Here is a 26,656-nt window from a genome sequence, read left to right on the forward strand (position 1 = left end):
TTTGCATATTTGTACCTAAAGGCACTATTTTCACATTAATGAGCCAAAAATATTTATACATTTGCTTATTAGAACTACATTCATCCAGCAGTGATCAAACATTTTGCTTAGATATGACTCAAATCACTGTCATTCATTCAAGAACTGAAAGATCTCCTTGAGTGCCACATGGGCTTCCATCGGCACTGCTCTCTGTCCATGTTTAGAATAATATGTATGGTTTATGCTTTGTAAGCCAGGAAACCATTTACGTCAGAAGACTACCAATGTACAGTAATCACCACTGCAGCCCAACAGTCAGTTTTTACCTAGCTGCATCTTCCCAGTGCCATTGGTCCCACTAAGGTGGAGAAATACATTTATTTACACTTTTTCAATTTGGAGAATTACCTGGATTTGTCTGTATTTGCTGTATGCAATAGCTACAGTAATAACAGAGTAAAAGGGTAATAGCTCCCTATTTGAACTAGTAGATCTCGGCACACTGGCCACCTGAAAAGTAGGTCTTCAGTTAAAAAAGGTTGGGCACCCCTGATCTAGTTCATAGTTATTATTGATGTATCCCACATGTCCTCTGATGACCACGATCGTTCGTGCCGCTCTAGACTAGTTCGCTCCATATTCGACCACGCCGTAGCGCAGGCCTCTCTGTCGACTTTGCAGAGAGTAAATCCCCAAATCTTTGCACACTTGTTTTTTTGTATAACATGCAGAAAATATCCCGGAACTATCTCGTGGTGAACTGCAGGATAATTTGACGGTGCATTCTTTACTTCCTTTACAGAAAGAAAAAACACACAGTTCCTGCATTCTGCTTCGTCATTTCCGGTCTCTTACCTATACGTCACCTCCTGCTTATGCGCTCATTGCTGGTGGGCGAGCAGCTAAAGGCCTCTTTAGCGCTCGGCAGGCAAACATGGCGGATGTGCAGGTGAGCATGATGGCGCGGCGTGGCAACGCAAATTTGTCAAAAATTATTATCAGCTAGTATTTAAAACGTACTCTTCTGGAAAAGAGTAAAGATTGTACCATAAGGCAGTCGTAAGTATTGTCATATTTGAGGTAGAATTGAGAATCGAGTCGTTATAGCGGTTTGTCTGTAAAGTGAGATTGGTGTGGAGTTAGCGAGCTAGCATTAGCAGGACCATTAGTGTGGAGCAGCACATTGGGACTCTTACAGGGCCGGATATTTTCTGCTTATTTTTTGGTTTAAATCAGTGGTATCGCTCGCTGAGTTTTAAGCTTTGTTAACGGATGTGGATCTGCTGCTCCTGGTGTTTCTGTTGTCTTTGTGTAATTAACCGGTCCCGCTGCTGACCGATGTGTTGTTCGGCGCACACACATGCTGGCCGGATGGCCCGTCATTCCCACCCGCCTGGGTTCTGAATGCTTGCATTTATCTCCGCAGACCGAAAGGGCGTACCAGAAGCAGCCCACCATCTTCCAGAACAAGAAGCGTGTTTTGGCTGCTGAAGGCGGCGGGAAGGAGAAGCTCCCCCGCTACCATAAGAACGTCGGCCTGGGCTTCAAGACGCCCCGAGAGGTTAGATCTCTACCCGGAGGTTTTGTTGCACCATTAAATACTGTTTCAGCCAGGGACCCGCGCGGTTCTTATGCAGCTTTGCCTATTATCGTTCAGCTGCTTGATCAGGCGTCCGACTCACTTTAACTTCGTTTTATAGATCACCATTTCGGGTTCTGATATCTAGGTTGCAGATGATGTTTTTTCTCACGATGGTCTTCCAAGCCACAGTGGCCTTGACGACGCTGCCAAACGGCAACACTGATGCAACTTACTATTAGTCTATGGATGGTGATTTTTCTTGCATCTCAAGGTTATTCAAACGGACCTGATGGTGTCTGCAAAATTTCCAGTAAGCTTCGGGTCTTGTATAAAAGGTCATATTCGCTTTTATGAATACTAACATGACTCTTCCTCAGGCCATTGACGGCACCTACATCGACAAGAAGTGCCCCTTCACTGGAAATGTGTCTATCCGAGGCCGCATCCTCTCTGGTGAGTGCTGTTGCCGCTTGATATGGCCCAAAAGCTTTCACCATGGTGAAGTTGGTTGTTTACAGATGGGGGGGGGGGGGGGGGTTTAAGTTCCAGGTGCACCTGTGTGGTGCAGCAACTCTCAATCAAAAGGCATTTGTTACGCCACTCTGTGACATTGGTTATCAGCTCTGCTGCTGCAGATGATGTTGATCTCACGATGGTCTTCCAAGCCCTTTGGGCTCTGACGACATTGCCTTATGGCATCACTGATGCAGCTCGGTGCACAAGGTCCCCTTTGCACCCTTCAGAATCTGTGCTTTTATCCCAGTGGGAATTTTTGTTGCTGCCAACTGCGAAAGTACAGACGTGCATAAAAACTTCCCAATGGCGAATATGCTCCTCCTCTCCCTTCAGGTGTGGTGACAAAGATGAAGATGCAGAGGACTGTTGTAATCAGGCGGGATTACCTGCACTACATTCGCAAGTACAACCGCTTTGAGAAGAGGCACAAAAACATGTCTGTCCACCTCTCTCCAGCCTTCAGGTGAGGCAGCCTTGGATGGGGTGTGGTACTTAGTGTTGTGCTGCACATGATGGTTATCTCACGATGGTCTTCCAAGCTTCTTGGCTCTGAGGACACTGCCTTATGGCAACACTGATGCAGTGCTACATGTTCTCACATTACCTGGCAAAGTTCATACATTGTAATGTTTAGCATGCAGCTTGTGTAGTGCCAAATGCTTGCCGACAGCCAATCCCTGTCCACCACAGAGATGTGCAGGTGGGCGACATCGTGACAGTGGGAGAGTGCAGACCCCTCAGCAAGACCGTGAGATTCAACGTGCTGAAGGTCACCAAGGCAGCGGGCGCCAAGAAGCAGTTCCAGAAGTTTTAAAGAACCACTTTGGGCGTCCTGTTGGGGCTGTGCTCAGTGCTTGGTTAATAAAGGTCTTATATGAAGCTGTTGTCTGCTCTGTGTAAAGGTTCTTAACACACACTTGCCAAATCAGTATTTTATACCCAGGGTATTCAGTTTGCTTACTGGGGAAGGATACTTTGATGCTTAACGTTGAGTAATAGTCTTAGTTTATCGAGTAGTGTGTCAGTTGGGAGTGAAGGCCATCTTGAATGGGAACTTGAGGCAAGGATGCACAGTGGCCCACTTGTAAGGAGCAATTTACCGTTTAAACACTTTTTAGTAGATGCTTATATCCAAGTTCACATTTCTGAGAAAGCAGGATCTGACAAGACTTGACTGGGTAAGGATCCGAAGGTGAAAGCACTGAAGCTGTGATAACGTCCTCCAGCAGTAGCGATTGCTGAGTTGAACTTAATTACATTTTATGAATCATAATCAAGACCAGCTCAGGTTTTTTTTCACCACCGAGCTGATTTTTCAGGAAAAGTACATGTGCATCTGTTTAGAGTGCAGTGAGGTGTGGCTGTTGGCTGCTGTGTTTGCTGTTAGTTATTCAATTTCGCCTACAAGCTACATATCTAAGTTTTTCCAGGAGTTTATAATACCACGTCATTTGATTAATCAAAACTGAAGTCTGACTGGTGCAAAACGAGCAAAAATAAGAGCCAGTCACCTCCTTTTGGACAAAATGGGCTTCCGCCTGCCCTTCTGACTTCCGTTATCACTCTGATGCGGCAGGTGGCGCTGCAAGTACACTAAGGCGGTGTTCGAAAGTGAAAACAAAGAAAACGGGAAACTAATGCGAATAACGGGAAAATTAAGCGTTATTAAACGTTCTAGACCACCACGAGCGTCTGTCTTCCCCAGAGCCCCTTTTCTAATCTTAGGTACTGAATGATGACGTTGACGCGCTCCCATTATTTTCTGATAATGTCATAGGTCACGGTGGAGCCGTAAAGTAGTTCGCGTCAGTGCTGTTTACGATTCGGCGCCATTTTGGTAGTGAACAACGGGTGAAGCCCCTATCCTCACCGTGAGGGTGTTTGTCATTCATTCATAGTTTACATTCCTCTGGCGTTAAACACCGTGGTGGAGTTGGTGCCTTTCATTGTGACTTTGCTGGTCTTACTTTATTTGGATGTTACTACATGCGACATTTGGGTAAGTGTGTATTTTTCATGTGCGGGGACCGAACTGGCCCGGCGGGCCTAAGGCTCCAGCATGCTAGAGCCGAAGAGACGATTCGTCGTTGAAATGTTTCTCTGGCGGTGTAGCCCAAAGAGAGGCCGTCTGGTCGGGTGTTTCGTCCCGCATTGCGATTGTCCCACTGCGTTCAAGCTATCCGAGCTTTGCCGATACACCGTCAAATCCTCGTTTCAAATGTGTGGCGCACGCATAGACATAACATCGCGTATAGGAAAAATAAGGCTAAGCAATCGCGCATTAGAGAAGGGTGATTATACTCGTGTATGCGAAGTACATACAATTATTTTCTTACTTTCCCGTAATACATAGACAAATCTTCTGAAAGGCTAGGTCCAAAGCTATTTCCAGACGAAATGTGGTCAAATTTTACTGTACAATTTCCAAGACGATGCTGCTTGAAATTCATTCTATTATACGCATTTACATATATTGGCCAAGCATGGCAGACCATTTCTCAGAATTTTCCTATAACGTATAAACAAGTCTTATACTTTCTGAAAGGCAAGGTCCAAGGCGTTTCAGTGGGATTCTGGAGATCTTCAAAAATATTCCTTTTACCGCCTGAGTATATCCCCATTTGAGGTAAACGGGTCTCCCTCATTGGAGCGTGGGTGAGGCCATACTTCCCCCTCCTGAGTTGCCTGATGGTTTGCCAGAATCTTTTTGAGGCCGATCGAAAGTCCTTCTCTGTGGCTTCACCAGATTCCTCCGCACCCGAATTTTAGCTTCAGCAACTGCCAAAGCCACTTTCCGCCCGGCCTGCCGGTACCTATCAGCTGCTTTAGGAGTTCCACCAGCTAACTAAGCTCGGAGGGCTTCCTCCTTCAGCTAAGAGTTCCTTTTATCCCTGGTGCCCACCACCAGGTTCAGGGATTTGCCACGACGACAGGCACCAGCAACCTCAGGATGCAAGAGAAGTTTTGCTGGAAGTATGAGTTGAAGATCTCCTGGAAAGGAGCCTCCATCAGATGTTCCTAGCACACCCCTCCACTATGTGTTTGGGTCTATCTGGCATCTTCCCCCGGCATCGGATCCGGTTCACCACCAGGCGGTGATCAGTTGACAGCTCGGCTCCTCTCTTCGGCCGAGTGTCAAATGTGCTACACGACATGATTGCAAAATTGATCATCGAACTTCAGCCTCGGGTGCTCTGGTGCCAGGTGCACTTATGGACACCCTAGTGTTTGAACATGCTGTTCGTTGTGGACAAACTGTGGTTAGCACAGAAGTCCAGTAGCTGTTCACCTTCCAGCAAATACACACCAAATGATGTGCTGAATTTTACAGTTAGCGCATTGTAATTGTGTTTTCTGTCATGCCCTACCAATCTGCCCCTCCTGTTTCTCCCTAGTATGGCTGTAACAAGCCACATCTGTTATGCATCAGTCTTACCTCTCGTTCTTACCCTTGTGTGACGCACTCCAGTCTCTTCTTCTACTCCCTTGCTAGTCTTTGTATAATGGTGCTTTCCAGTCCTGTATTCCCCAGTCTTGATATTGATGTTATTAGCCCTGCTAGTCTTGTTGATCGCAGTGTTGAGCTCCCCTGCGATCCTTTTGTTGTCCTGCCATTGTGAGTGGAATAAACCCCATCTGGCTTTGCCCTGGTTCCTGCTCCCGCATCTTTCACAACAGTCTTTCCTCTAGATTTGAGGTTTTAATTCCTTTCTCAGTTGTAGCAACTTCAGTTGCATAATGCATTTGTCATCTGGATGAGAGTGAATCCATATTGGATCAAAGGGAAGCTCCAGAGGAGATAAATATCTTCAAAACTTGACAAGGAATTGACGAGACCTCAAATCCAAAGTGCTATTACGTGAAAATGGTACGGTAAAAGTTGAGCAAATTTTGTCTCAAAATAGCCTTGGACCTTACCTTTCAGAAGACTTGTCTACATTATGGGGAAGTAAAAAAATTGTGTTTAAGTACATTATACGAAGTACACATGAGTATAATCACCTTTCTCTAATGCGCGATTAGTTAATCTATTTTCCTAATGATTTGCCCGTGTATTGGCAAAGTACGAATTATTCGGATGGTGTGTGAGCATTTCCTTGCAAGAGTGGGACTGTCATGTCCTCAACCTGAATAACATGTATATACTGACTTTCTCTGCAGAGTGAAAAATGACACAGTTCCTACCCCCCAATCTTTTGGCGCTTTTTACCCCGCGAGACCCGATACCGTTCCTGCCACAGCTCCAGAAACTACCACATGAGAAGCAACACAACCAGCCATACTGTGGCATCGCTTCCTTCATCAAGCACTTTGAGGTGGGGACAGTGGGGGGTTGGGGAGAAGGGAAGGGAGTGGTTTTTATGATGGCATCCCTGACTGGCTGCTGGATTCTCTTCACAGGATCCCAGAGATGCTCCCCCTCCTACCAGGGCAGAGACCAGAGAGGAGAGGCTGGAGAGGAAGGTAAGCCCTCTCCTGGGCATGCGGAATGTGCTGTGTCAAGCAGAGTGACTGGTGGGAGGTGGAGTTCTTTACAGCTCACGCAACTAGTGGGGGAAGGAAGCTCTTTACAGGCGAAATGACTGATGGGAGAGCTCCTCTTTATGGGTGGAGTGACTGATGGTTTGTATCTGCCTTTTTCAGAGGCGGGAGAAGATGGAGAGGAGGCAGGGGGTCATGGACGGTGAACTGAAGCTGTGTGAGTGTGCATTCTGTAAGGCCTGTGAGGGGCCTCGGGGTCTGGTGAGGCCCACTGGCGCGCTCACTCTCCAGCTTGTCTTCTTGCAGGGGACCCCCACAATGACCCCAACGCCCAGGGAGATGCCTTCAAGACGCTGTTTGTGGCGCGAGTGGTGAGTGTGCCTTCCTGCGTGTGCCGTGCGTCCTCTTCACTCTTCCGTGGGCTGACCGCTCTTCCATGTTTGCTACCCAGAACCATGACACCACGGAGTCCAAGCTGCGGCGGGAGTTCGAGGCCTACGGTCCTGTGAAGCGAGTAAGAGGACGGCCTGCGGTGCCGTGAGAACGGCCAGGGAGTGACGTTCGAGCCCTTCACTCCCCCTGCCCACTGTCATGCTGCCATTGCTGTCTTTCCTGCAGATCTACATCGTTTATAACAAGAAGACCGCTAAACCCCGCGGTTACGCCTTCATCGAGTATGAGCACGAGCGCGACATGCACTGTGAGTCCCAGCCCAGCCCTCTGTGCTCCCAGCTCTGCCCCCTACATACAGGGGACATGCTTCTCACCATATGATTCTGTCTCAGCTGCCTATAAGCACGCCGACGGTAAGAAGATAGATGGGCGCAGGGTGCTGGTGGATGTGGAGAGGGGGCGCACTGTCAAGGGGTGGCGCCCTCGCCGGCTTGGTGAGTATAAGTACAGTTTTGCTCTTGTGACCCTGCGAGGTGCAGCATTGTTTTAATGAGCTGCTGTTTCTCAGGGGGTGGCCTAGGCGGCACGCGGCGGGGGGGTGCTGATGTCAACATTAAGCACTCTGGGCGAGACGATGCCTCACGTTACGATGAGAGACCGCTGGGAGGGTGAGTGTGTGTCTGCCCTGCCGTAGGCCTACCTCCGTCTGGCTATCTGTCTCCTCCACCCCTGTGTGTGACCGGTGTTCTCTGACAGTGACAGGACTGGTGAACGCCATGCCGACCGCAACCGGGAGGGTGACAGAGACCGTGGCGCGCGGCGGTCGCGCTCCAGAGAGCGGCGGCGGCGGAGTCGCTCCCGGGACCGGGAGAGGGCTGAGCGGGGTGCCCCAGTGGTGGCCTCAGGCCCAGGACCCGCTGCGGATGAGGGCGGGCCGGCTGGCAGGCGCAGGGAGAGGGGGGGCGCAGGGCACAGCTGGAACAGAGAGAGGAGGAGGAGCAGGAGCAGAGAGAGGAGGAGGGAGCGCGGCAAGGACGCCGACGGCCCAGCAGAGAGGGAGGCGGAGGAAGGCGGCAGCGGCACGACGGACGGGGACCGAGACCGAGACCACAGCGAGCGCGACCGTGACCGCCGGCGAAGCCACAGAGACAGAGAGCGCGACAGGAGGAGGGGCGAGCGAGAACCCAAGAAAGAGCGGAACGAGCGCGAGAGGAAGGCCGAGCGGCTGCTGCCCCATCTGGGGCAGGATGGGGGCAGTAACGGGGACTCGGGTTACGTGGCCCCCTCCAAGGAGGGAAGCCCAGGGGGTGGGATGGAGCAGGAGGCCCAGCTGACTGGGGAGAGCCACGTCACCAATGGTAGCAGCTACAGCGTGGAGGATCAAACCTACTAAGGGGTGCCAGTCTGCCTGCTTGTCGGCTGCCTGCCTCTCTAAACCTGCAGTGTGTTTCCTCTTGGCCACTCTGTACCCCATCTCACGCACAGCCTGCCCAGTTACCTTCCTTAAAGGCCCAGTGACATGCTGTCCAGCCACCTGCTGCTGCACAGCAGTTTCATTGATGCAGTGTTTTTTTTTTTCCCTTTCTCTCTCTCTCTCTTTTTTTTTTTTTTTTAATGTTTCGTTTTAAACGGTAATGGTGGTGCAGATGACTGTAACTTTGTTAGTTTTTGTTTTTTTTTTTTAAAGTAGTGCAAGGCGCAGTGAGTGCCTTTTGAGCGCTAGTGCTGTGGTATTGAGGGCCCGTTCCTCGCAGTGTTGCTTTTCTGTCCATCAGGTGCCTCTCACCTGCTCTTACTGCTTAACTGCTTCAGGCACGCCCCCTTGTGGCCGCATGGGGCCGGAATGTTCTGTGTTCCCCAACCACATGCTTTGCTGGACCCTGGTCCCCTCCTCCTGAGAGTGAACCGGCGATGGTGGTTTTATTGTTGCTACTCCCTTGGTCATTTATTTCTTATGACATTTTCCCTTTTTATAATAAATTTTCTTTCTTTGACTACTTGGTCTCTGTGAGTTTTGTGCCAGTTTTAACATGTCTGGCTGGGAAAAAATAACACGAACCGTTAATTTGTAATTTCTTTGATCGCATTAATGCATGCAGTATTTTGATACCCAAAACAAACGTTATGAAAAACAAAACACGTAAGTTTAGCTCGTGCCATTGCACAAAATCCTGGAATTCACAGCTAAAATAATAAAATCCAGTTAGCATTTCTTGGGGAAGCTGATCTTACCTGGTTTGTTTAATTTTGAAAGAATTGCCAGATGGAGACATGCAAGACAAATATCTGCAGTATTTTATTGAAGGCTTATACCTTAATCTTAAGATCTCCCATGTTAAATGTACTTTCAATGGTTATCAAGCTTCTATTTTTAGAGCCATTTGCAATAATCTGTTGAGAGTTTTTTGATCTACCTGTGATTATATGGACGTGATGTATGCCATTAATCGCTAAGGTGTGCAATAAAAAAAAAAAGTTGAACATCCCTAATTTCTGAAACAAAGCCCCTTATTTGTTTATTTAGCATTTTTGAAACCATTGAAATTCAGCATGAGCTTGCTTGTATTTATGTAACGAATAATGTGTAGATCACAAGTTTAAGGTGAAGCAATAAGCAAATATTAAAGTATGGATCGTTCTCACGAAGATAAACATTTTTCGGGAAATAAATGATATAGTGAAATAGTGTTTGTTTTTTTGTGTAGATCAATTGATGTTACCATAACTTTTTAGATACATTAGAATTATTTGTTGCTTTGATTTTATGTTTTAACAACATCCCCCCAAAAGGTAGCCAAAAATCAAATAACGCAAAACTAAATGAAATTAGAAATTTCTCATCTTTATTGCAAGTAACCTACAATGATCAATTTCTTTCCTTTGATTGCTCTCTTCGGTTGGTTTAACCATTTTTCACTCCGTAGTTTTTCATTTTTCACAATTTGATTAAAAAAACATTATTACATAAAAAAATGTTAAAATAAAACTGATTAGCTACTTCAGAGGTAAAATTGACAGTTTAGACAATGAAGTCATATAATTTGAGTCTGTCTTCAAACTAATTTTAAAACTTAGACAGAACTGATTTTTAACAATAATGAGTTTATGAATTAACACACTCATTTGTATTAATTCTACATTAATTTGGGGATAATGTATTCATGTATAAATATTAATGCTTATAAGTTTTAATGTTAGGTGTGAATGATCACAGAAAATCGTGTGATTAATTAGTTATTTCACTCTCTTGAAATTCTGCAGACTCCACCCTCTTAAGTTGTTGAGGTTCCATCCTGCAGATGGAGGAATGGGCCATAGTATTTATTTGTACATTCTCAGCTCTGTGCAAATAAATGCAAGCTGAGTAATTGTATAGCTGCTTTTCAGTGTGTGTGTGTGTGTGTGTGTGTGTCTCCATTTTCTTTGTCGATACGTCAATACGACCAGAAGAATCGTTTATCAGAAGACGCCTGAGTAATTTTAACACCAGGGGCCGCTCCTTTGCACATCCTTCCCCCATTTTCCCTCTCTGACTCCCCTTTCAATTGAAATGCTCAAAACGACGTTAACAACTGTCTTTCAGACAGAAACCCAACCAGTGCCCGCCTAATTTCAGTGCGGTTTCCTTACAATAGCATTCCTGCTAAGTACTAAGCATTTCACATTTTTCCGGCCCAAAATGAATTAGACCCCTAAAGACAATAGAAAATGTGGCTTCTTACTCACTTGAAATACTCAAAATGCCATGTTTCGTGTTTTTTAGGTAGAAAACCAATATGGGTCAGGCTGCTTTCATTGTTTCCTTACATGGACATACTTGCTATATAATATGCATTTCACATTTGCCCAATATGGGTAAAATGACTAATCCCAATTGGAAATGTGGCTTCTTATTCAAATGAATGTGCACAATTGCTCACCATGCCATGTTGCCAGTTTGCCGTCATGAAAGAAAAAACACATTATGCCTGGGTAATCAGAGCATTACCATTACAGGGATATTTGTGAGACGCACGTATGAAATAAGTAAACGCGTTACATCTTAAACCTTTAATTAATACGTTACTTTGTATTTTCAAAATTTCTTAATTATAAACTGTGCAGCATGTGTCGCGCAGCTTTTCCCGCCGCAAACACCGTACTACCCTCTATGGAAGCTGCGAATAAGCTAACTTCAGCCTCGTCTTATTCGTGGGCTTAAGGGGTGATACTAGGTACAGTGATAAATAAAATTTGACATTAGTATTATATCTGGCATTGTCACAGCAACGACGCTAAAATAATATAAATACCCAGAGAGCACACATGGATATGCATGATGTGTCCGCAACGCTTTAAAATATATCGGTAAAGCATCTCTCTAAGGTCATTTGCTCACTGGCACAACGTCGCAGGGACATCGCTATCGAATATTGATTCGACATCCCCCGATGTCTGCGCGATGTATTTCAACAGCAACACCCTGTTAATTAGCATGCTGCTGTTTTTCCCGATTAGGCAATAAAACCCACAATAGCATTATAATCTGTATATACCGTAGTGTATATTTGTATTGTTTAAAACTATATACCACACAAATTTAACTGAATATTATTTTAAATATTGACAACGTGACAGAACCAATAGTATTCAGGGGCAGAGTGTGGCGCAGTAGGCTAAGCCTGTTTGCTTGTGATCTGATGGTTGCCAGTTTAACCCCCCACCCCCCCCCCACCCCCCAGACCTTGTGTACAGTACTTTTGCAGGTCCTTGAGCGTGGCCTTCAATAACTGCCTCCAACTCCCTTACAATTATCATGTCATGATAGGGTTAATAGACCTATCTGTCCATCCATCCATTACCTGCAACTTACCTGGGGTAGAGTCGCAGGGGCAGCTATGTATGCAGGGATACCCAGACCTCCCTCTCACCAACAGCGTTCTCCAGTTCTACAGGGGCAATACCAAGGTGTTCCCAGGCCAGCTGAGAGATATAGTCTCTCCAGCATGTCTTGGGTCTCTCCCAGTTAGACATGCCTGAAGCACGTCCCTGGAATCCAGAAGGCATCCTACACTGGAATCCGAGAGGCAAGCAGCACTTATGGACTCTGCTGTCTGTGTTGCATCGGTCCATCTGTCGATCTCCTGTTCTCTTCTTTCCTCACTCGTGAACAGGACCCTGAGATACTAAAACTCCTTTGCTTGAAGCAGCAACTCATCCCCCCGCCAGGAGAGGGCAATCTACCCTTCTCCGGTCGAGGACCATGACCTCAGACTTAGAGGTGCCGATCCTCATCTCCACCGCTTCACGCTCAGTTGCCATCTCCCCAGTGCCTGCTGCAGGTCACGGCCCGATGACACCAACAGGACCACATCATCTGCAAAAAGCAAAGATGCGATCCTGAGGCCACTGAACCCCCTCTGGCCCTTTCCTACACCTACAAATTCAGTCCTTAAAAGTTATGAGCAGAATCGATCACAAAAGCTAGCCCTGGCAGAATCCAACTTGCACCAGGAATGAGTGACTTACAGCTGGCAAATGTAACCAAACTCTCACTCTGTTTATATAGGGACCTATTGGCCTGCAGCGACGGACTCCGTACTCCTGAAGTACCCCCCCACAAAAACCCCCGGGAGACACGATCGTATGCCTGGTTGGGATACCTCCCATGAACCCTCCAGTATCATTGAAAGGATGAAGAGCTGCTTCAGCATTTTGTGACCAGAACAGACTCCATATTGTTCCTTCTAGATCTGAGGTTCAACCATCGGGTGAGACCCTCCTCTCCAGTACCCTGGCATAGAACTTCTCAGGGAGACTGAGAAGTGTGATCCCCCTAAAATTGGAGCACATCCTCTGGTCCCCTTTCTTAAAGTTTGGGACCACCATCCCAGTCTTCCATTCCAAAGGCACTGTCCCCAATGCCCATATAATGTTGAACTTGAAAACATCAAGAGCTTTCAAGATCCCCTAACCGCCCAGAACCTTACCACTGAAGAGTTTTTTGACTACCTCCGTGACCTCAGTCCTAGAGATGGTTTAGTCCTCCTAAGAGTATTTCAAATCTACTTCTTCCAAGGAAGGCATATCACTGAGAATCAGGAGGTCATTGAACTGCAGCCTAGGGTGCTCTAGTGTCAGGTGCATTTATGAACACCCCTATGTTCAAACATGGAGTTTGTAGAGGAGATCCAAGCAACTGGCGGGGGGGGGGGGGGGGGGGGGGGGGAGACTAGACATCTGATTGGTTTGTCCTACTTCCTCTACAATCTGACACTTAGTTGGGCCGCTCAACTACGACCAATTTGCCTTGGGGGGCCCCACCAGGGGCAACTGCCCCTAACAGCATAGCTCCTAGGGTCATAGAGGCACACAAATCCCACCACCATGATAAAGTGGTGATTCATAGAGAAGGCCTAACCTTTATGCTACAAGCATAGTTATCCAACTAATTTGCTTGCCAAAACACACAATAGAGTGCGTAAGAATTTAAATATCGTTTATATCGTTTGCATCGTAAGGAATGCAATCATTTAATGACATTCCAATCTTAAACCAACGTCCTGGCGATGTATGTGTGATGTCTGGGTATGTTGGCCTGTGCATTAATAAGAGAACTGAAGTAACACAAAAGTTACTTTGCCTAGTAGTTAATTACTTGTATATGCAGAAATTGGTAAAGTAATTGAATTAGTTTTGAATGAAGTAACTATTAACTGTACCTAATTATTGGTTTTCTTTAACTTGCACAACACTGATGATCGCTTGATCAGTTTTCACTGTCAGGGTTTTGTATTGTACAGCCAATCACAATGTGAGCCTCCAGCTGAACGAATCAGAACTTGGGGCGTGTTTTACATGAACTAGGTTGCAAATTGCATACATGCCACATTCGCCAATGTTGCCATACCGATGCTGGATACCAAACCAAGCGCCAACCCAAATGTAAATTATTCCGTGACATTCGTTCTGCTCCTCTTGCTCTTTCGAACAAATTGGAAAACATATTTTTAAACAGACATTTAGAGCCACTTTTGAATCCCTTTCCCGGATGCTGCTGGACAAAGTGCAGAGCGTTTTCAGTTTCCTGTGAGTTTGCTCTGTTTGTAGATACTATCCTGCTTCATGTTGTTGTGTAATTCTGTCATCTGAATGTGGCGACTTTATTTAGTTTAATTTCACTTAAGGTTGTGATGTCTTCAACGTAGCTGCAAGCCCCCCAACCTGCTTTCCCCCACCACCAATTCATGTCCATCCCCAGCCTGGACTGCAGCCTTGTTAATGCCGCTGATGTCCTTGGCTGATCCCCACAGGACAGCCAGTGTTGGGTGGCAGCTGCCTGGGAAGATTGGCAGGCTTTGTACAACCACAGAAACATTTAGGGGCTCCGGCACCCTCTGTTTTTTAAAAAGGAAACTCATTTCATTCTCTGATCATTACCACCAAGCACAATATAGACAGCAGGAGGGAAATACGCCCACCATAAAAGTTCCTTGTCGCATCACACCGCAAGCTGATTACAGGTGATTTAGCAGGTATTTGCCACCAGGGGGCAGCATTGTGACAAAGTGTTCTGTGTGCTATCTCACAACAGGACATTGCTCATTCCAAACCAAGCAGCAGAACAGGGTAATGAGACATCGCAGCCGTGTGCCAGTCTTTTCAAGAAGCAGATGCATATATTGACTCCCAGTGAGCCACTGCTGTATGACAGCACACTCCATTTTGTATCCATCTTCCTCCGGAAAGCAGCACTGGAGTGTGGGACACGTTTCTTCACAAGGGAACCATTGCGTAAATCTCAACTTCACCACTTACCAGAGCTGTACTGAAATGTATCTTACCTGTATTGTTTTCTCTATGTCTTTACTGGTGCTCCATTTCATTTATGGGGACCACAGATCTGATAGTACCCTCCCTGACCCCCCCCCCCCCCTCCCCTCCCACTGGGCATGCTGTGGCAGGCATTGACCGCAGCCAATTACACACACAGGATGGAAAGCCCCACCCACTGTGTCTTGTCATTTTTGGCGGCTGCCAGCCCACCGATGCCTTTGCCACAGGGGGGTAAAAGCAGCCTTTACATGGACAGTTATGCCATTCCTACCCTGGAACCTGCTGAAATGCCCCTGTTTGTGTACCAGATTAGAAGGAAATGCAGACAAGCAGCAGCAAAGTGTGTATGTGGGATACTCTATGGAATCCTGAAATGTACAGCTGGGGGGGCTACAGGCAGAACAGGGTGCTTCATGCGGTACCTTGGAGATTCAGCACAAACAGCCACACTGACCCCGAGATGAACTCCTGTCAACAAAAGCTTTTATGGAAATTAGGTAGATTGATCGATCTTTGCGTACTTTATTGATCCTGAGGGGAAATGTGATTGCGTGCACAGATACAAACACATAGTACAAGAACAGTCAGGCAAATTGTCAGACAATACACTACAACACAACACAAACTGAAAAGGCCTTTTTGGTATAATGGGTATTAGCTGTGACACCACAGAGGACCAGGGACACACTGGAACTGTTTAATACACAGGTTAGCATTCTGGATATGGGAATGACAGCACAATGGCTGAATTCATCAGCATACGGGGACTCTGACCTGGACTCTGTGATGGAATGGACAGGGAACTCGGGGGGCACAGAGGCCCTGAGGAGGGCATCATCAGGCTGATTGGCCTCTGAATCCCCCTGGATCCCTCCTTCCCCTCATCTGTCCTCTCGCACCTGCGCCGTGCTCTCTTCGCCGCCCTCCCTCCGGCAGTTAGTGGGAAGCTGGAGGGGGTGGGGGTCAAATACAGAAAAGGTAAATATATAAGGTACGGCACGACGTATTTCTTAATGGTAGTAAATGCAGGTACAGTCCCTGCTGAATGACATGTTCACGCTGTTTTGGTATAAAACTACAAGTCAGAGGCGCCTTCATGGCACACCCACCGTGAACACGTGACATGGAACGGCGTTACCGCAGCTACTGCACCAGCTCAATGACTCTGGGGGGAGGGGGTGCAATGCCGAGATTTCACCAGAGTTATATCTCTGCTTTTTTTAATCAATGATTATGGGGAATATCACATAACTATTAGCTGTGGGTTATGTCCTCTGGGTGTCAGCGGGGGACTGCAGTCGCCACAGAGCACTGGTGCTATCTTTATGCTTTTCATTTATTTAGTTTTAGTTCGGAGCTGGTTCTAGTGGGGATTAATCATATTTTGGTGAAGGCTTATCATTCCCAAGCTATCAACCCCCGAACTGACCGCGACGATGCCCACGCAGACAGACCGATCAGAGTTCATATTGAAACGTGGTGGGAATCAATTAAGCACGGACTCATTGATTATAAAGGCGAAAAGACCCACATTGCTTTCCCCCTATTTTTATTCCTACCATATCGATCACGGCTATTTTTATCAGTTATGCTTGCAATCGCACAAGTGAAATGGATAATTGCAAGAACACATCACACGTATAGATGTTTCATATACGTGTGTATACCATATGATGGAACATGTGTCAACAGCACACACGATTACACATTGTAGGTCACTGCTGCCGTATCGGCGGCTGAAAATGAGTCAGAGTGCGGGGTGGGGTGGGGTTGGACGGGGGAGACACCTTCTCCTTCACACAGATCAGCAGACCGCACTCCGCCACACCGTGAATCGACAGACAGCTGAGGGATCCCAGTATAAATCAGGAAAGCGCGGCGTGGGAATCCCAGTCAAACCAGGAACCGGCAGCAAGGGAATCCCAATTTAAAAACGGAGGAGTCGCGAAGCAGGACGTGTAGTTTGTGCACGAAAACATATAAAGACACCCAAGAGGTTTGGGAAGCGCAGACACCGCACCGGCGGCTGGAGCGCCGTGAATCGTAAGACAGCAAGGGCGACCGTCATCTGAACCGCAGGAAAACACTAGCAACTGGGAGAAAAGCAAGAGCCGCTGCGTTTTAAGAAGAAAAGGTGCAAAACTTGGGAAAAAAAAACGTGCGTGTCGGTAGCTGGTGAAGGGTGGGGGGCTCCTAGTTCGTCCAGGGTAACGCTGGAGGGGGCGTACATAGAAAGAAACCGGAGGCAGTCAATTTAAAGACAAAAGAACGATGGCAGCGATGGAGGTCTAGAAGTGGTAGAGGGGGTTAATGTTAAAAATGTGCCTATGTTGTTAAACCAGGCACGGTCGCTGAATTACACAGAAGGAAAGGAGCAATATAACGCATATAGTGGACTATGAGCACAGTACGGTTACTGAAATATTAAAATATTATTACCGGTGATAGTGAAATCAAAAACAGAGAATATCCGTTATTGGCTTCAGGTGACAAGAGTTCCGAAGATAAACGAGGGACTATAGTCTGGTTATAGAAACCAACAATCAGCACTGTGCTAGTGTGTTGATGTGTGTGTCCTTGTACACACACACTGTACCCACACTCAGCCCGACACAAGGCAAGTAAGTATTCAGATAGGTGTGTGTGCACGCTTTGTGTAGTAGGTGTCTTGTGATTAGGTGGCAAAAAAAAGAATACTTGTGTTTGTGTTGCTGTCTGTACAGACATATTTGGAGGAATAGGTCCACATCAAATTAAGCCAGTCAGCGAGTGCTGAGCGGAGTACGGCATGGTGCGGGATTCAGGCTCGCGGTGCGGTTGGACGGTGATGATGGTGACAGATGGGGGGTGGGCAAGGAGTGGCGAGAGGGAGCGCGGCGGGCGGGCGGGACGCTTTACATGTGAGGGAGGATAGAGGGAGAGAGCGACTGCGTCGGGCGGCTCGGCCACCACGCCGTCTGCCTATCTCTCTCTCTTTGCTCCGTCGCTCTGTCTCTCCACCTCTTCCTTTGTCTGTTTGCATTCTTTTGTGTATGTCTAACTCCTCTTTCTCTCACGAATCTCTGCCTCTAGGTTTTTGTAGAAAGAAGCACCATAGAAATGACACCCCCACTTTTAGGAGGACAAACTGCCCCAGATTTCCACTTTCTGACAATGAATGATGTCAGAGTTGGTAATGAAGTTAAAGTTTCCAGCACCAGCTCCTTGCTGCTTGCTGACTGAAAATATGCCTTTAACAGAACCAGTAACTCCATCCATCCATCCATCCATCCATCCATCCATCCATCCATCCATCCATCCATCCATCCATCCATCTTGTTATGGCGTACCCAAGTCAGGGTCATGGGGGCAGCCCAGGCAGGATGCCAGTATGTTGCTCATTCCCTTTTAAGGTGAATCAGTTGTTTTCTCACCCTTCTCCCGCTGCCTCTGTTTCAAACTGCGGCTGCTGCCAGTCCTGTGGACCAGGCTGCCTTTGGACATGCTCGATTCCGGCTGTCCACCTTCATTTTCTGCCTGTCCTCTTTTCATTGCGACTTACTGTCTGGTCACCCTCACTTCCTGCCTGCATCCCTGTCCCTTTCCGCTCCTGATGTTGTCCGTCGCTCGCTACTCCATAATTCTCCTTCTCATGTGTCTCCCCTTCATGCTCTCACTGGGGGCACTGCCCCCGCCTGCCCTTCGCCTCCCTGCCTGCACTCCCCACCTGCCCCCTGCCTCCCCCCTACTTCTCCAGGATACTCACATTATGTGACTGGGTTAACACAGTTATTGTCTATTCTTTCTTTTGTTCTTTATTTCTCTTTCTCTCTCTTTCTGTATTCCCTCTGCACTTAACAGGAGACTATAAAGAGATGGTAATTAACCAGAAAGGGCACTTTTTAAAATTGGGATTTAACAGGAGAGACAGGAACCAGGGGGAGCTGTGGATGGGTGAAGCTATCTTAAGAAGCGGAAATGGCCGTCCCGGTCCCAGCGGCCCGCCGGCTCCACGCTGCTTTCCTTTCCTTTAGCCTCCTTCGCGTTTGGTCTCCGTGTTAATTTCTTCTGGTTCCCTCAGGCCCTGATCACATGACACACGCGAGTGTGTGTCTGACGTCGTGTGTTTTTCCTGTGGACGATGGAGGTCCGGCGGCATATGGGGGCCCTGCAGTGAGACAGTGCGATGTGATTTATGCAGTGCGTACGCCGTGCAGCACCACGCACAAGCCAGCGGTGCGTAAGGGACACCCAAATTAGAAAATTAAGAGGCTGAATCAGCACGAGGAAGGGTCGGCCAGATGGACCGGCACAGATGGACACAGGAGCTCGGCCATGCTGAAGGGAGGGGCACACTGCAGCGTTTCAGGTGTCTGCAGTACCGGGTGTGGTCTCTAGGTGTCTCCATAGCACTACAGTGAGAGTGAGCGTGCTGCACTGGGCTGGCCAGTGAGCATGGCGAACAGACAGGCCAGCTGCAGTGTGAAGGACATGCTGTATGTCTTGTCTTTCTTTACCCTCTGTATCCTCATCACATGCTGTCATTTGCTGCTCCTTCTTCTGCTGTCAGGCCATCTTTCACTTTCTCTATGCTCTCCCTCCCTCATTACATGATTTCCCTGTTTAATGTTCTAATAGCATGTTTTAATACCCTATCTCCCCCCCATATACCCCATATAGCTGTGTCTCCCTCATATGCTATGTCTTCACTGTATACTGTGTCTTCCCCCTATTTGTTGTGTCTCCTCTCATACACTGTCTCCCCCATACACTGTGTCGCCCCCCCATATGCTGTGTCTCCCCCATACACTGTGTCGCCCCCCCATATGCTGTGTCTCCCCCATACACTGTGTCGCCCCCCCATATGCTGTGTCTCCCCCCATACACTATGTCTCCCACGTATGCTGTGTTTTCATCTTTACACTGTCTTGCCCCATACACTGTGCCTCCTCCCATATGCTGTCTTCCCCATACCCTGTGTCTCCCCTGTATGCTGTGTCTCCCCTCATACACTGTGTCTCCCCCATAGGCTGTCTCTTCCATATGCCATGTCTCTCCCCAAAAACTATGTCTCTCTCATATGCTGTGTTTTCTTCATTATAATGTCTCCCCCCATTTGCTTTGTCTCCCCCATACACTGTGTCTCCCCCCCAAATGCTGTGTCTCCCCCATACACTGTGTCTCCCCCCCAAATGCTGTGTCTCCCCCATACACTGTGTCTCCCCCCATACACTGTGTCGCCCCCCCATATGCTGTGTCTCCCCCATACACTGTGTCTCCCCCCCAAATGCTGTGTCTCCCCCATACACTGTGTCGCCCCCCCATATGCTGTGTCTCCCCCATACACTGTGTCGCCCCCCCATACACTGTGTCTCCCCCCCATACACTGTGTCTCCCCCCATAGACTGTGTCTCCCCCATACACTGTGTCTCCCCCCATAGACTGTGTCTCCCCCATACACTGTGTCTCCCCCCCAAATGCTGTGTCTCCCCCATACACTGTGTCTCCCCCCCAAATGCTGTGTCTCCCCCATACACTGTGTCTCCCCCCATATGCTGTGTCTCCCCCATACACTGTGTCTCCCCCCATAGACTGTGTCTCCCCCATACACTGTGTCTCCCCCCATAGACTGTGTCTCCCCCCATAGACTGTGTCTCCCCCATACACTGTGTCTCTCCACATATGCTGTCTCTCCCATATGCCATGTCTCTCCCCATAAACTTGGTCTCCCTTGGTCTTCCTCTTTACATTATCTTGCCCCATACACTGTTTCTCCTCCTGTGTGCTGTGTCTCCCCATACACTGTGTCTCTCCACATACTGTCGCATCCCTATGATGTGTCTCCCCCCATACGCTGTGTCTTCCCTATACTCTGTGTCACCCCAAAATTCTGTATCTTTCCTGGATGCTGTATCTCCCCTAAATTCTGTGTCTCCACCCATACGCTGTGTTTCCCCCAATAGGCTATGTCTCCCTCCGTATGCTGTATCTTCCCTGTACTCTGTCTCCCTCCATATACTTTGTCTCGCTGTCTTCCCCATACACTGTGTCACCCCAAAGCTCTGTGTCTCTCCCATATGCCATGTCTCCCCTGTATTTTGTCCATGTGCTGTTTCCCATATTCCATGTCTCCCCAAACACTATGTCTCCCTTGTATGCTGTGTTTTCCTCTTTACACTCTCTTGCCCCATACTTTGTGTCTCCCCCATACTCTGTGTTTTCCCCCATATGCTGTATCTTGCTGCGTCTTCCTCATACGCTGTGTCACCCGAATATTCTGTCTCCCCCATACGTTCTGTCAAGCCCCCCGTAAACTGTGTTTCCCCCCATATGCTGAGTCTTCCCCCATATGCTGTGTTTCCCCTCTTATGCTGTCTCCCCCTTACACTGTGTCTCCCCCTTACGCTGCGTCTCCCCCTTACACTGTGTCTCCCCCTTACGCTGCGTCTCCCCCTGTACCCTGTGTCTCCCCCTTACGCTGCGTCTCCCCCTGTTCCCTGTGTCTCCCCCTTACTCTGTTTATCCCCCTGTTCCCTGTGTCTCCCCCTTACGCTGCGTCTCCCCCTGTTCCCTGTGTCTCCCCCTTACGCTGCGTCTCCCCCTGTTCCCTGTGTCTCCCCCTTACTCTGTTTATCCCCCTGTTCCCTGTGTCTCTCCCTTACTGTGTCTCCCCCTGTACCCTGTGTCTCCCCCTTATGCTGCGTCTCCCCCTGTTCCCTGTGTCTCCCCCCATATGCTGTTTCTCCCCCTGTAAGCTGTGTCTCTGCCATATCCTGATTCTCCCCATGTACCCTGTGTCTCTCCTTTGCTCTATTTCTCCCCTTGTATGCTATATTTTCGCCTATATGCCGTGTCTCCCCCTTATGTCGTACCCTCTGGACTGAGCTCTCCTCATTTCCTAACTAGATCTCCCTACACTTCTTCCCCTATTCCCATCATTTTCTGCCTCTTTCCTTACAGTCTTGTCATCTTTCGTAACACCTCCTCCTCTTTGATTCCTTCCTTCCTCCTGCTCCGTCATTTCTCCTCTCTCTCTCTCTCTCTCTCTCTCTCACACACACACACACACACACATGCACAATCAGGGAATCAGTGAAGCTTTTTTTCTTTACTGCCAACTGCTAAAACCCTTTCTGCTCAGTCAGCAAACCTCCCAATTTATTGCTCTCCCCTCCCATGTCGTCTTTTACTTCAGCATCATTTCCTCTAATAATCCCACCCCCCTGCCCCTAGTGCACAGCCAAAGCTAGTGCTAATGCTAATGGAGTGGCATGCGTGAGATTTCTTCCATCAGTTCAATCTCATGGCTTCATCCTCCTTTACTGTCTGCAAGAGTGTGTGTGTGTGTGTGTGTGTGTGTGTGTGTGTCTGTGTGATTAGGTTTACATTTCATTTTGGGGACCAAATGTTGTGGGACTATTTGTGAATGCAATCAAAAAAAGGGAAAATGCCAAAAGTCTCTATGGTTAAGGTTAGGGCTGGGTGGGTGTTAAGGTTCTCATAGTTGGGATTAGGGTTTTTTTTCCATGAATGGATGGTCCCCACAAATCTATGAATACAAACGTGTGTGTGTGTGTGTTTGTGAGCCTTCACTGTACTCTTCCTGTCTTTTCCCAGTTCTTCTTTATTTTCCCTGTCCTCTCTTCCCACCCTCTTCCTCCCATCAGTCTTTTCAGCTAATAGGACAGTGATGGATGCATATTCATGGAGCTTCAGAAATGGTTTACAGACACGTCACAACAGATTAAAAAAACTGATACTAAGCACAGATTAATTCTTCAATAAAATGTGAAAAAAAATGTGTATTTTTACAGGTAAATAGTACCGAATAAGAATAATTGATTATAGTATAATAGAGAGGCATAGATTACTAGTCAATATATGGGAAGGGGTTGAAGTGACTAAGTTCTGTACCCTAGAATTTCTCCTGTGAAGAAGAGGTTACATATATTGATCAACCTGCATGCTTAATTTAAGTGTGCATCCCAGCATTTACACTGCATTGCTATTAATTTAACTATGTACCCCAACACTAGCACTGCATAACTGTGCATCTAAGTGTGTATCCTAGCATTAACACTGCGCCACTGTTCATTTGAACCAAGCCATACCTAAGCCAAACTGCAAAGACACAGTTTTCCATAGTAAATTATGTGAGGCGTACCTGAGCTGATAGACCCTGCTTACTAGCAGGACCGAAAGTGTGACTAACTTGTACTGGTTATGTCACCACCATTTGATTGGTTGATTTCAAAGGAGATATCAGTGATCTCCATCGATATGGATCTGGATTAGCTGAAGGAACAGAGGGCATGTTATTTGTATGTTATTCATTATTAGTAGTATTGCACTTCCCGATATATCGATGCATTCACGATAACTCGGAACTTGAAGATTTATAACCTCCTTCTTAAAAAAAGTACTAGATAATTGCGGAAGGAAATGGATTTGGAATGCAAATTTACTCCAGCTAATGCTAATTCCACTAGCGTTTGATGCTAATATAACAAAGCGATTCATGCAATCATGCTAGTGGAAATTAGCATATAGTAAATCATGATGGACACCATGTGAACACAGATAAGTAGATGAGCTTCTCTTTAGTTTAACGTCACTGTCACTCTCCAAACCTAGCAATACCTTTACTAAGCTGACTTTCTGCAGTAGAAAATCAAAATGAGCTGTAACGGTGCTGTAACTAGTGTCTGTTTGCGGTACGGGTTGGGTACAGCCTGGTTCCTGTATGCAAGCAGAAATGCGCATAGTGATGCAGTGTTAGTGCTGCGATACGCACTTAAATGTGCAGTGATGCAGTGTTAGTGCAGGGATTCACACTTAATTTAGTAATGGTGTAGTGTTTGTGCTCGGATACCTGCTTAAATGAGCAGAGACGCGGTGTTAATGCTAGGATACACACTTAAATGCACAGTGATGCAGTGTTAATGCTGAAATATAGACTTAAATTAACAGAGATGTAATGTAAGTGTTGCGATACTCACTTAAATGACTAACAATGCTGTTTTTGTGCTGGGATACACACTGAAATGAACAGTAATGCAGTGTTAATGCTGGAATACACGCTTAAATGAACAGTGATGCCGTATTCATGCTGGTAAACACACTTAAATGCACTGTGGTGCAGTATTAATACTGGGATGCACACTTAAATGATTAACAATGCAGGGTTAGTACTGGGATACACACTTAAATTAATAGTGATACTGTACAATTGGTGGGATATTCGCTTAAATACACAGTGATGCAGTGTTAATGCTGCGATACATACTTAAATAAACAACAATGCCATTTTAGAGCAGGGATACACACTTAAATCAACAGCGATGTAGTAGTACTGCTGGGATACACACTTAAATGAACAACAATTCAGTGTTAGTGCTGGGATGGACACCTAAATGAACAGTGATGCAGTGTTTGTGCTGGGAATCACACTTAAATGAATAACGATGCAGTGTTAGTGCTGGGATGCACGAGTGAATAGTGATGCAGTGTGTTTTTATCCATCCCTTCATGTTCTATTATCTCATCCTATTTGCTCTTTTTCCGCTCTTCTAATCTCCATTTGTTTTTTAACCTCAAAAACCTTGAATTGTGTTTAAGGTGCACTAATGTCTTGCGATGCGACAACGTAAATGGTTGCTCTTCCCGCCTTGAGGTCGGCTCTGCGCTCTAGCATGCATGACAGAATTAGTCAGTGTGTGTGCAGGCAGCGCGGCAGAGCGGGTCAGTTGTTGTGCGTGCAGGCAGCGCAGGAGAGTGGGTCAGTGTGCGTGCATGCAGAGCGCAGCAGAGCGGGTCACTGAGTGTGTGCGCGGGCAGCACAGCATAGTGGGCACGCTGTCCGTGGTGCTGAATTCTGCACGACCTGCTTTACCCCAGCACCCCTGGGGGTGTCTCCCTGCTCTGCTCTCCATCTGTATAATGAAGCTGCAAATGCTGCCCTTTTGCTGCATCTCATGCCTGGATGTTGTATTTCTTTCAATGTCCTCGCCTTTTCTGTATCAGCCCCCTTTCCCTCTCAAACAACTTTCTTGTTCTCACACTTGAGACCACCCCCCACTCAGAGCCAGACAATACTTTGCCCCCCCTCCCCAACACGCTGATTAAGGCTGAATACACTAAACATCCAATCAGCAAGCACACACACCGCAGCAGACTCACCTTCTGCAGAGTGTGTATCACCTGGGTCAGCATCCAGGACCGCTGGCCTCTTCCTCTGCATTATGGAGCAGCTCTGTGTCTGTCCTCTGTGTTCTGTGAGGAAAGCGAGGAGCAGGACACGGCAGTTGTGGGACAAAGCCAGAGCGGAGAGTTTACCACACCGGACAGCATAGCAGGAACAGAGGGCAAAGACGGGCGTTAGTCAGGACGATGTAATACAGACATAAAGAAAAGAGAGAAGGATGCATATAGAGATGGAGAGATCAGCCTCACCCACAATGAAAAAAGGTGCCGGGGAAGAGGAAGGGAGAGGAGAAGGTGGAGAGCAAGCAGGTCGGGAGAAAGTACAGAAAAGCAGAGCAAGGAAAAATGTATGTGTGCGTGTGTGTGTGTGAGAGAGAGAGAGAGAGAGAGAGAGAGAGAGGGAGGGAGGGAGGGAGGGTGGGAGTGGGAGAGAGACAGAGCAAGGGAGTGAGAGAGGGAGAGAGATGGAGGGAAGGAGAGAGGGTCGAGGGAACGAGGGAGGGAGAGAGAGGAAGAGAGAGTGCTGATTCGTTCAGTGAAACCTGATCCTGTTATGCGGTACATGGGGGTGTAACTGTGAATGGGGCATGCAGAAGAAGCTTAGGAGCAGGCGGGCAAACAGGCAGGCGGGCAAACGGGCAGGTGGGCAAGCGGGCAGGCAAGTGGGCAGGCAAGTGGGAGGGCAAGCGGGCAGGCAAGTGGGAGGGCAAGCGGGCAGACAAGCGGGCAGGCAAGTGGGCAAGCGGGCAGGCAAGTGGGCAAACGGGCAGGCAAGTGGGAGGGCAAGCGGGCAGGCCGGCGGACAAGTGGGCGGACAGGTGGGCAAATGGGCATGCAGGTGGGCAATCATGGAGATGGGCAAGCGGAAACTCAGGGAGGAGGGAATGTGGCCAGGCAGCTGGGCAAGCATGCAGGCAGGTGGGTAAGCTGGTGGGCAGGCATGCATGCAGGCAGGTAAACAGGCAGTCAGGTGGGCAAGTGGGCAGGTATTGGGTGGGTAGGCAGGTGGACAAGCAAGCAGGTTGGGCAGGCAAGCAGGCAGACGGACGGACAAGCAGGAAAGCAATGAAGCGGGCGTGCATGCAAGGAAGCAGGCAGGAGAGCAATTGGGCCGGCAGACAGGCTGGCACATGGGTAAGGGGGCAAGCGGGCAGGCAGGCAGGTTAGTGGGCAGGCGGGCAAATTGGCTGATGGGCAGTCGGACAGGTGGGCAAGGAAAGCAAGCTGGTATACAAGGGGGGAGGCAGGCAGGCAAGCGGGTGAGCAGTTAGGCAGGCAAATGGACGGGCAGGCAGGCAAGGGGGTAGGCGGGTGTACAGCGTCTTGACTGACCGGCCCTTTAAAGCATTAAAACTCTGACTCTGCACTGTGAGGACAAAGAGAGAGCACTCCTGCTGCAGCAAAACCCATTCACCTTCCCAGGACATGCAGCCAGTTAATCAGCGTTAATGCATCCGGCATTAATGTCCTCTATGTGCTCAGGACATATATTCGATGTTAATGTCTTCTATGTGTTCAGTACATACTCTTTGTGTTATTGCCCTCTATATGCTCAAGACATACACTCTTTCTTAATGCCCTCTTTGTGCTCCGGACATATGCTCTGTGTTAATGATCTCTTTGTACCCAGGACGTACACTCAGTTTAATGTCCTCTCTGTGTGTTCTGCAGATTCACTGTGTATTCTGTGTTCAGTATATATAT

At 47.8% G+C, this 26,656-nt stretch overlaps 3 protein-coding genes, 1 long non-coding RNA gene and 3 other non-coding genes across 18 annotated transcripts in view; 6 read left to right on the forward strand and 1 right to left on the reverse strand.

Annotated features, from left to right (window-relative positions):
• The first annotated feature begins 776 nt into the window (after nt 1-776).
• Nucleotides 777-2,959, forward strand: rps11 (ribosomal protein S11). The gene is made up of 5 exons (XM_048991307.1): nt 777-931; nt 1,409-1,543; nt 1,942-2,017; nt 2,414-2,543; nt 2,771-2,959. Exons 1-5 carry the CDS (start codon nt 917-919, stop codon nt 2,892-2,894), a joined length of 480 nt encoding a protein of 159 aa, XP_048847264.1. The 5' UTR covers nt 777-916; the 3' UTR covers nt 2,895-2,959.
• Nucleotides 1,712-1,796, forward strand: LOC125718538 (small nucleolar RNA SNORD35). Its single transcript, XR_007384840.1, has one exon. It is a non-coding gene; the product is annotated as a small nucleolar RNA SNORD35 (small nucleolar RNA).
• Nucleotides 2,195-2,278, forward strand: LOC125718539 (small nucleolar RNA SNORD35). Its single transcript, XR_007384841.1, has one exon. It is a non-coding gene; the product is annotated as a small nucleolar RNA SNORD35 (small nucleolar RNA).
• LOC125718540 (small nucleolar RNA SNORD35) lies at nt 2,585-2,667 on the forward strand. The gene has a single exon (XR_007384842.1). It is a non-coding gene; the product is annotated as a small nucleolar RNA SNORD35 (small nucleolar RNA).
• A 719-nt stretch (nt 2,960-3,678) lies between the features above and the next one.
• LOC125717932 (U1 small nuclear ribonucleoprotein 70 kDa-like) lies at nt 3,679-8,949 on the forward strand. Its single transcript, XM_048991306.1, has 10 exons — nt 3,679-4,079; nt 6,242-6,396; nt 6,482-6,544; nt 6,725-6,779; nt 6,869-6,933; nt 7,014-7,076; nt 7,181-7,262; nt 7,348-7,449; nt 7,524-7,623; nt 7,712-8,949. The coding sequence occupies exons 2-10, from the start codon at nt 6,250-6,252 to the stop codon at nt 8,346-8,348; spliced, it is 1,314 nt and encodes a 437-aa protein (XP_048847263.1). The 5' UTR covers nt 3,679-4,079; nt 6,242-6,249; the 3' UTR covers nt 8,349-8,949.
• A 6,319-nt stretch (nt 8,950-15,268) lies between these two features.
• On the reverse strand, nt 15,269-25,322 carry LOC125718099 (uncharacterized). Its single transcript, XR_007384764.1, has 3 exons — nt 25,202-25,322; nt 24,929-25,021; nt 15,269-18,917 (listed from the first exon to the last, which is right to left on the reverse strand). It is a non-coding gene; the product is annotated as an uncharacterized LOC125718099 (long non-coding RNA).
• Nucleotides 16,564-26,656, forward strand: part of kcnc3a (potassium voltage-gated channel, Shaw-related subfamily, member 3a) — a 55,453-nt gene continuing 45,360 nt past the window's right edge. For 11 of the 12 annotated variants that reach the window (XR_007384758.1, XR_007384760.1, XR_007384763.1 and 8 more), the window contains exon 1: nt 16,564-17,391. The gene's annotated coding sequence lies outside the window, so the exon portion shown is untranslated. The remainder of the gene's footprint in view (nt 17,392-26,656) is intronic. The other variant, XM_048991625.1, reaches the window with a different exon arrangement.

The sequence above is a fragment of the Brienomyrus brachyistius genome, chromosome 22 (assembly GCF_023856365.1).
Source record: "Brienomyrus brachyistius isolate T26 chromosome 22, BBRACH_0.4, whole genome shotgun sequence".
Taxonomy (NCBI): domain Eukaryota; kingdom Metazoa; phylum Chordata; class Actinopteri; order Osteoglossiformes; family Mormyridae; genus Brienomyrus; species Brienomyrus brachyistius.

Coding starts and splice junctions, on each gene's coding strand:
- rps11 (XM_048991307.1), top strand. Junction 2,018..2,413: donor CCGAGGCCGCATCCTCTCTG/GTGAGTGCTGTT, acceptor CTCTCCCTTCAG/GTGTGGTGACAAAGATGAAG. Junction 2,544..2,770: donor CACCTCTCTCCAGCCTTCAG/GTGAGGCAGCCT, acceptor TGTCCACCACAG/AGATGTGCAGGTGGGCGACA.
- LOC125717932 (XM_048991306.1), top strand. CDS start 6,250: ATGACACAGTTCCTACCCCCCAATCTTTTGGCGCTTTTTACCCCGCGA. Junction 6,780..6,868: donor GGACGGTGAACTGAAGCTGT/GTGAGTGTGCAT, acceptor GTCTTCTTGCAG/GGGACCCCCACAATGACCCC. Junction 7,624..7,711: donor GATGAGAGACCGCTGGGAGG/GTGAGTGTGTGT, acceptor GTTCTCTGACAG/TGACAGGACTGGTGAACGCC.